Here is a 9807-nt window from a genome sequence, read left to right as displayed (position 1 = left end):
CTCACCAATTGGCACAACAAGCTGTCAATATGGAGCATGAACTAATTGATCTTGATTGTGTAGCTGATTGTATTAAGACAATTGTAATGGCTAAAGGTCATATTTTATGATTAATGCAAGTTATGGTTTGATATCAAAAAAATAAAAATAAAAAAGTAATATTTATAATTAATTAAAAAATATAACATAAATAAATTTATAATTCAAAATATATTTTATTAATCAAAATTACTTTATTCCCACCAAAAATTAAAATGGTTGGTTTCGCTAGAAGAGAAGAGGCTAGAGGAGAAGAGGCGTGAACATAAAGAAAGAAAGATCTTGAAATGAGATGAGAAAAAGAAAAAGAAAAATAGACTATTTACATAAATTTTTACTGTTTATGTCAGTTTTGTATTGTTTATTGTACTGTTTATATCAGTTTTGTATGTTCATTATACTGTTTATATCAATTTTTGCATTGTGCAATACTTAAATTTTACTGTTTATATTAAATGAAAGCTGAAAACACAAAAACGAAATAAAAAATATTCCACTGACTATTTGGATATCCAGGCTGTTTTATCCAAACCGGGCTAAACCAAGAAGGAAAATAAATATTAGATTCTGCAGTTTGACAGAACGAAACAAAGATGATGAAAATTCAAAGTACGTCTCTCGTCCCTAAAATAAGTAAACTCTCTCGTCCCTAAACATGTAAAGCTAGCATTAATGTCTCGCCCCCCTCGTCCGCTACAGAAAGCCTGGATGGTTAGGGATGGGTCACTCCCACCCACTCATTCTCTCAATCATCACACACTTACCCCCACACCCTTCTCTCTCTCTCTCTCTCTCTCTCTCCATAAATCCGCAATCCACCTTTCCTATAAACCATCTTTTCTTTCACAATACAAAAACCACTACCCTCACTCCTACAGTGGCCACTTCACTTGTTTTTTTCCGACCAGACTAGTCATATCCTCACCTTTGAGATTTTTGTACCCTTCTCTGTCTCTCTCCTTCTCTCTCTCTCAAGCATTTTCTTCTCTTTGTCTTTGTTGTACTGGCCCGTCCCATCCACTGGATCACAATCTTCATCTTGTTAACGTTACTTTGTAAAAACCAGTAGTACTCGTCTTGATCTGGGTCAATTTTTACAATCCGAGCACTAAAATTATGTCACTGGACATGATGGCCCCCGAACGTGTTTGTTATGTTCACTGCAACTTCTGCAACACCATTTTAGCGGTAAAACCCTCAATTCTTTCTTTTACATTCCATTCATTCTTTCAGCCTATACTTCTAAGGTTTTCTCTGTGCCGTGTCTTTCCACAGCTGAATTGAACATCGGTTCTCATATTATCGAGATTTATGGTTATCATAAAACCTTTTTGTGGCTAGCTTGCTAGGTAGCTATAAAAGCCAATTTGAAGAACTCTCTCTCAGCATGCTAGATCGATGAATGATTTGTAGGATTACATTGTATCTCGATTTATGAAATTTCCTTTTTTAGTAAAATTTCCATCGGTTGAAATCAATCATGGATTTTATTTTATTTTATTTTTAATTTTACATGGAATTAACTGAAGGATATTGGCTCATTTGTTATATTTTATGAGCAATTTTAACTGGGTTTTGCCTCAAAGCCTCCATAAACGCATTAAGATTCCATTCGAAACGAGGAAGAATTGATCATGTACGGTGGGACTTGTTTGGATGGTGGGATATTGAGCCAATATTATGAAAATCTTGATGATCTTCAGAAGTACCGCAGGAGAACCAGCTAGTTAGGTAGAAAACAATTTCCACGCTGACAACTGATTACTGACAGCTAAAGAAGTCAATCAGTATGCCTTCCATATATAGTTTTGGAGGCTATGACTAGGGTTTCAGAAAGAGCTAGGTACATATTAACTTTGGAGATCATATATAGCTGGGAATATGTTAGGGTTCTTCCCAATGCCAAAATTTTGGTAAAAGTCAAGTCAAGCTGGAGCTTTTCTGATCTTAACCACCAGCTTTGCATAACTTTAAACAGTTCCATGTTCTACACTAAATGGCATTTAATTATTACTGTTTCAATGGTGGGTAATTAATCCTCTTTTATCACTGCTTCTCATGATGCACGGCTTCGGCGCTCTCTCTCTCTCTCTCTCTCTGGCTTGCTTTCTTGGAGGTGGGTACTTCTGTTCCCAGCTACGATATATACCAGTAAAGCATTATTATGATCATCGCAAATACAATCAAATTTTTGCGAAGTTTCATGTTTGTATTTCCTTATCGTACAAAGTGAGTGTTTTCCTTTCTTTCCACAAGAATTTGTGGCGAGAGTGGCGCCAAAGAAAATCATGGAAATAGCAGATGCTTTTTTCTTTCATCATAACATCCCTCTTTTGAACTCCTTTTCAAAGGCATTAGCGTTCACCTCTCTCCTACATGATATTTCTCTTTCCGAAAAAAAAAAAAAAAAAGAAGCAGAACTGTGATCTTAAACAATGTAAAAAGAGAGAAATCAATTAGTGTGCTTCACGATGATGGGGTTAATGGTAGTCATGATCTTTATGGTTTCCGTTCCAGTCAAGTCGTTTTCGTCCCCGCCACCCGGCTCTCTCTCTCTCTCTCTCTCTGTGCAAATCATATTTTATTACTTTTATAATCTTGCTTGCGGGGGTGTCAGCGATCAGAAATGTCAGGAGGCGCACCGAAAGGGAAAGAGATATTACAAGAGAGACAGCCTTTAAATAAAGGGCAAGAAGTACTCCTTATAGGTATCAACCATGTGAGCTCCGGGAGTCTCAACATAGTAATTCAACGCATTTTCTCGCCCAGAAAAGATTCCTAAAGAATGAAAAAGATTATGATCCAGTTGCGAGATTTACGCATTAACCCCCCCTTGATCTGCTCCATCTTCTTCTCGTATATATTTTCCCATTCTTCGTGTTCATTTCTACAGTTTCTTCTCCTTCTGGTATTGAGCCGTACGTATAGTCAGTATACGCGACTGTGGATTCTAGCTTCTTGATTTATGGACTAAATACGATAGGTTTTGAGCTGGTGTTTGAAACAAGCAAACTAAAACCCTATAATAAAGCTTTAGAAGCTTTAGAGCCTAATTAGGAAGTTCAAGTGACATTGTAACACATGAAGATAAAAGGATCAAAACATGGTTACATTTCTGAAGATTGCAAGTTACGATGTTAATTTGTTTTGTGTTAATTCCATTTGGGTTTTGGCAGGTAAATGTTCCATGCAGCAATTTGTTGAACATTGTAACTGTTAGATGTGGGCATTGTTCTAATCTGCTGTCAGCTAACATGGGAACATCGCTTCAAGCTGTCGTTCCTCCTCAAGAGCCCCAGGTATATATTTTGATCCGATTCTTCTGGCTTCCTAAGTGGGATATATATTTCTATATATGGGCTAAGTCTAGATATATAGGAATGGTAAAAGATCGATACAAAACAAGCAAATTACAATTTCTTTCAGGTAATTGAGTGGGATTCATGATAACTCGTCTTACAAGCTGCAAAATAATTGTGATTGTGATTATTATTATTATTTTGCTTTTGTTTTCACTCATATTATTAGCACTTCCTTGTTTGTTAAAAGATTACAAGATACTGTTCTTTCATTTTACTTTGATCTCGCCTCGAATCTTATTGCTTTTAATATGTGATCTCACCTTAATTTCTCCCTAGCCCAAAACTGAAAAGACAAAATGAAATGATTCTGTGTGATGATGTTATAATTAATGTTTCCTTTTTGTTTGGGAACATGATGGTCTAATTAACCATTTATCCTGTTTGAGAAGAAGCATGAGCACCTGAGCCCTGAAGACTGTGGGTCATCATCCAAATGCAGCAAGTTGTCTGCATTTGAGACTATAGAGCATGAACAACCTAGAATGCCTCCCATCCGCCGTGAGTCTCTCTCTCCCTTTATTTATATATATGCATCTAATCATGTGCATGCACAAGATATCTATATATATATATATAGGTATATAATGCACATAATGTAGTACCCTACACTGAGTTACTATAACATGTGTCGATGATACCAAAGCTTGAATGCATATATAGCGAACTACCTAAATTTAGCTTATGATGGACACGGAGACTTTGAAGAAATTAGCTATGTATCTCCACCCATAAACTTAAGCAGCTGGCAGAATCACTTCATCATCAAACGACTGATCATAAATATAGGAGTTTTGTGTTTGGCAAAAGTAAGCTTAATTAATACTTTTGAATACTGTTGCATGTGTGCATTATCACAGCCCCAGAGAAGAGACAACGGGTTCCTTCAGCATATAACAGGTTTATTAAGTCCAACACAGTTTATCATCATGACCCTTTTTTTTTTTTTGGGTGCTAAATCTGCCTCCTGATATTCCCTCCATCTCTCATAATTAAACTGACATGATTGGTTATGATTGATGGTAGGAATTGGATCAGTCGGTCTTGAAATCGAAAGATTATTAGCAGCTGATCTTGATCAGTAGTACTTCTGCTTGTTATTTGTTTCCCTACTTTTCAGGGAGGAAATCCAAAGGATTAAGGCTAGTAATCCTGACATCAGTCACAGGGAAGCTTTCAGTACGGCTGCAAAAAATGTGAGTATAACTTGTATTAGAAATTATGTAAATTAACTAATTTGACTGGCCTCTAATTAACTCACAGTCACTGCAATATTCTTGAAAAATCAAATCCAGTTGGGCTAGCTTCTTTTTCTTTTCCAAGAATAAAGTCCCACTCCTCAATCGAACCAGTCATTTATGGGGTGACTGTACTATATTTCATCTTTTCTTTTTTCATTTTTTTCCTTGATCCTTAACTCCTAGCCATCGAGTTTCAATCATATACACTACCGTGGTCATGGTGAGCAAGATATCATTTTGTATCCCGGCATTTATTATAGACGTACCACTTGTATTATAGAATGAGTACTATCACGTGTCTATAAAAAAAAATTATATAAAAAAAAATTTATAAATTAATATGATTTATTTGATCTGTTAAATTTATTTTATAATAAAAATAATTTTATAATATAATAAATAATATCAAATTACATTAATTTATAAAATTATTTTTATATAATTTATTTATGATCAAAATATTTTCCTTACAGAGCATATAACCTTTAAAATTACAAAAAAAAAAATGATTTCTGAGCATATTCGTGGTGGTTATCTTTCTCCTGGTCTAGTTGCCATGCAGCACACCTTATCATGATGGTTTGACGCATCATGAAACCAGTCTGCAAACTGCAGTTTAACATTAATGCCGGCAGGCCGTTATATAATCACATGCTTGATTTGATCTAGACATTAAATTGACATGATCGGTCTTGGCCGCCTAGCTACCTAGTTAGGTGCATGATAAAGGGCTATTAATTGTACGTGCATGCATGCTTAATATAGTTGGGTTTGATTCTTATTTGGCCATTAATAAATTACTCACCGAGACTGCATTAATTAATTTTCTTAATGGTATAGCTCATGATCATCAATAATATCTAATTGAGTGTAGAATGGATATACATCTCTATATATATATATATATTTTTTTTTTCAAGTTATTATAAACACAACAAAAAAAACTATTACTGCAATTAACGAAACTGTCGTGTAAAAAAGCATATATATATATATATATATATATCCCATGCCCTAGCCTTACCTAATCTATTTTGAAAGTAGATAGAGAATCATGTTTTTTTTACCCGTTCTTGATTGTCCAATTCACAATGATGGCAACTGATCGAGGAACAACCTTCCTCCTCTGCGGAATTCCTTGTTGCCTAATATATTTGCATATCATGTGGTCCCATGCATGCATATTATAACGTGCTAAACTTAATTACCTAGCTAGCTAGGTACGGTGCATGTACTTGATGATCAGTTCAATTAATGTTTTAAGAAACCAACCAATGAGAATGAAAGTCCTTAAATTAAGTTACCTAGCCAGCTAGCCTGTTCAAAATCTATGGTAGTTGATGTGGTCGCACTACAAAATAATTACTTATTTGTAGTCATTTAATTCCAGCGAAATGATTATTTACAGTCAAAATAAATCTGTTTTGGTCACAAATAATCTTTTCGCCGCAATTAAATGACCACAAAAGCTCATTTTTCTTGTAGCGTCGGATTAATCCATTATTGATTTTGAACAGAGATCATGATGATCAATAATCCTGCATATTTGAAGTTTGTTTTTTAGTCATGTACGTATATATATACGTGCACTATACGTACGTTTGAGATCAGTGAGTTTTTAAATATGCAATAGGATCATGCATTTAGCTTAACATGGAAACCGGCCATCATCATAAAAAGATCTCTTCAATTTTTTGTTGGAACTTTATCAGGTCCTGAAGTAAGAGAATATCATAGACATATATACTAAACTCTAGAACATTTATTGTTACATTTATTTATCTCTATCTCTTCCACATGAGACCTTCAAACTCGGACAAAAATATTATATAAAGGACCAGTTTGATCCGAAATCACCATGACTTGAAGTGATCTTTCTATATATCTAAAAACACAGTTTGATATATATTTGAAAGTAAACTATATATATATATATTATATATATATAGGAGGCTACAAATGGAAGTAGTGCCTATTGATTGTTTTTACCTAATGGTTTATACTCTGATCAAGTTGTGTGACTCGGATTCTATCTAATCAACCTTCTTATATAAGAACTTCATATGTATTACCATCATGTAGAGATACATTTGTTTAATGGAGATTGCCTCAAATGTTTTCACTAACACTCATGTAACATGACGAGCTTAAAAGGCATATATATATATGCATGCACATACATCTGCCATGCATTAAGTAAAGTAGAAATAATTTTCTCCATTTTGCAATACATGACTATATATATGAATTAAGGTAGCACTGGCCAATCTTAAAAAATGATCCATGTTTTATTCTTAATTAAAGAGGATAACATCTAATTAAGTAAAAACTCATTGCGCGCATTGCTTATAAATATTGCTTCAGCCATGATATATACTCGTAAGGGCTTGTTTTATGATAGAGAGATATATATATATATATATATATATATATCATTATAAGAAAATTGACTAGTTATTTCTAACGAAAATGATTATTATTATCAAAATAAGTATATTTTATTGTAAATAATCCGTCTTAAATGTTTGTTTTTCTTGTAGTGTGTATATATATAGTAAGATCAAAACAATAAGAATAGAAGAAAAATAGATACAACTTGAGATTGTACACTATTTACATATTATAATCGTCTGTGTGAAAATATTGTGAGACACACGTGTTTCTCTCTCTTACTTTACATCAAAATTTTCTCTAATTCTAAAAGATCTGATACCTCTTAATTATGCATGTACATATATACCTTAAAGATCAAATGAAATATTATAGATAATGCAATATCAATGCTGTTATGGGTCCTAAATTCTAATAAGAACATTAATTTTTTTTTTTTTTTTTCAGTGGGCACATTTCCCACACATTCATTTTGGGTTAAAGCTGGATGGTACCAAACAAGCAAAGACGACGACGTTGGACCAGGCATTTGCAGAACCAGAGGGAACTCAAAAGTCTAGTGGATTCTACTAAAAGGAAAATGGCATCCTGTGAGTAGCTACACTAGCCAGCATGCAGCTAGTTTTTCTATGCAAGTACTGAAAAGTATTGAGGTTGATGTTAACCAAACAGCAGGAAGACATGAACCTCCATCCCCCGTGTTAATTATTATATTATATGTGTGTTTAGTTTTTGCAACTACTGCTGATAATTGATGATAAGTGCTGGCTGCTATATATTCTTGTGATTGCATTTATTTTCTTGTAGAATCTTTTGAGGAACCTCCATATCACGTCATTGAAAAATGAGCTATTATTATATATATGGTTTAAAATGGACCATGCATCAAGATTTCCTATTACTTTATATATGGCTTCTAATATTTTTTAAAATTTGAAAAAATAGACACATCATAAATATATATATATATTTATATATATATATATACCCAATTACATTAAGGGAATGCTTAGGGATGAACGATGTGAGAATTTTGTAAATAGTAATAAGATGATTTTGGCAATAGAAGTGAGATAGTTTGATTTAAGTATTTATTAGATTTTGAGAAAGGAAAAATAAAAAGTTGAATAAAAAAATATTATAAACTTAAACTATTGTTATAATATATTTTTTTAATATTATTTTTATTTTAGAATTTGAAAAGTTGAATTACTTTTTATGTTTTATTTGGAAGTTTTAGAAATTTGTAATAATTAATTTAAAAATATTTGTATTTGAATGATATTTGAGAAGGAAATAAAATAAGATGAGATAAGATGAGATGAAATTGAATGAAAACTATCTCTAAACAATCCTAAATGCTAGAGTCGGTCTATATTACTCACAGGCTGTGAGCTCTATATAATGCATCTCTCTCTTTTTGAATTGTATAAAACGCTTTAGATAGAAAACTACCGTAAGAAATATATATCAATCCATTTCAAACATGGCCAATAATCTCTATGTTCTTTGCATCTCTTAATTATCATGTATGTGTCTTGTAAGTCTCGTTTAGTTATACAGTTCAGATCAAATTAGATGTTTTATTAAAAATTAAATAAAACATTTTTATAATATAATTTTTATTTTAATATTTAAAAAAATTAAATTATTTATTATATTTTATGTAAAAATTTAAAAAAATTATATTAATTATATGAGATGAGATAAAATAATTTAATTTTATGTAACTAAATCAATCCAATAATTAGATGTTTAAAATTCAATGGAATATATGTCAATACGTACGTACACTCTAACGAGAGGGTAAATACGTAAAATGGGTGTCTGATTATATATTCTGAAGAATTTCCCACAAATATTAAATTCGATCAGACTTTGTATTAATTATCTCATGCGTTTCATTGCAATCCATCCTGGAATTCGGACACATGCACCGGCCTGATCCAAATTACAGTTCTGACACTGATCCTATGATCTATCCGTCATGTTTCAGAACTAAAGCTGAGAATATTATTATTATATATATGTGTATATATATATATATATTATAATGAAAGATAGCCAAAAATTAGAATGAAGTTAAACACCGAATTTGATGGCACGAAGTGAAAAGCATGCAGATAGATAAACGGACATTGTGAAACTCGAAAACAGCTTTTACAAGGAATAGTCTGTCCAACAAAGTCATACAATCAATATTCTTTCAAAACAATCAAAGCTTTGTTGACTGCAGATACCTTGTCAAATCATTTTGCTTTTTAAAAGATTAATATCCTGCTTCAACCCAACCAATAATACAGCTGGTTAATTAGTTTAAGGTTAGTTTAGACGTAAACATCGTACCATCTAATGTTTTTAATTATTATAATTTTTTAAAATTTTAAAATAATAATAATATTTTATTCAACTTTTAATTTTTATCTTCACTTATTTATCTCAATTTACTATTTAAACATACACTTGATTCCGAAATCATTTTATCTCATCTTCTATCATCATTAAACTTTCTCAAATTTTTACACAATATAATTAATAATTTAATTTTTTTAAATATTAAAATAATAATAATATTAAAAAAATTATTTTAATAATATTTTATTTAACTTTCATCTCAATTCACCTAATCTCAAATTAATATCCAATCCGTACCTTAGCCTCTAATTAAAAATAAAAAGTGAGATCATATATTCCACCCATAAATATCCCATAACAAGTTTAACGGAGTTTATGGGATAGTTAAAGAGAGGCAACAAATTATACCCCATTGCAACAAA

General features: G+C 31.9%; 1 protein-coding gene across 1 annotated transcript; it reads left to right on the top strand.

Moving 5' to 3' along the window:
• The first annotated feature begins 815 nt into the window (after window positions 1-815).
• LOC109014004 (putative axial regulator YABBY 2) lies at window positions 816-7826 on the top strand. Its single transcript, XM_018996300.2, has 6 exons — window positions 816-1227; window positions 3216-3338; window positions 3791-3899; window positions 4259-4298; window positions 4519-4594; window positions 7478-7826. Exons 1-6 carry the CDS (start codon window positions 1156-1158, stop codon window positions 7601-7603), a joined length of 546 nt encoding a protein of 181 aa, XP_018851845.1. The 5' UTR covers window positions 816-1155; the 3' UTR covers window positions 7604-7826.
• The last annotated feature ends 1981 nt before the right edge of the window (window positions 7827-9807 follow it).

The sequence above is a fragment of the Juglans regia genome, chromosome 14 (genome assembly GCF_001411555.2).
Source record: "Juglans regia cultivar Chandler chromosome 14, Walnut 2.0, whole genome shotgun sequence".
NCBI lineage: Eukaryota > Viridiplantae > Streptophyta > Magnoliopsida > Fagales > Juglandaceae > Juglans > Juglans regia.
The sequence above is the reverse complement of the archived record's forward strand: the minus strand, read 5'-3'. Positions and strand labels throughout refer to the sequence as shown.

What these genes read in the sequence shown, in the direction of transcription:
- LOC109014004 (XM_018996300.2), top strand. Translation starts at nt 1,156, where the DNA reads ATGTCACTGGACATGATGGCCCCCGAACGTGTTTGTTATGTTCACTGC. An exon ending in TCTGCAACACCATTTTAGCG is followed by an intron (nt 1,228 to 3,215) that starts GTAAAACCCTCA and finishes GGGTTTTGGCAG; the next exon opens with GTAAATGTTCCATGCAGCAA. An exon ending in TTCCTCCTCAAGAGCCCCAG is followed by an intron (nt 3,339 to 3,790) that starts GTATATATTTTG and finishes CTGTTTGAGAAG; the next exon opens with AAGCATGAGCACCTGAGCCC.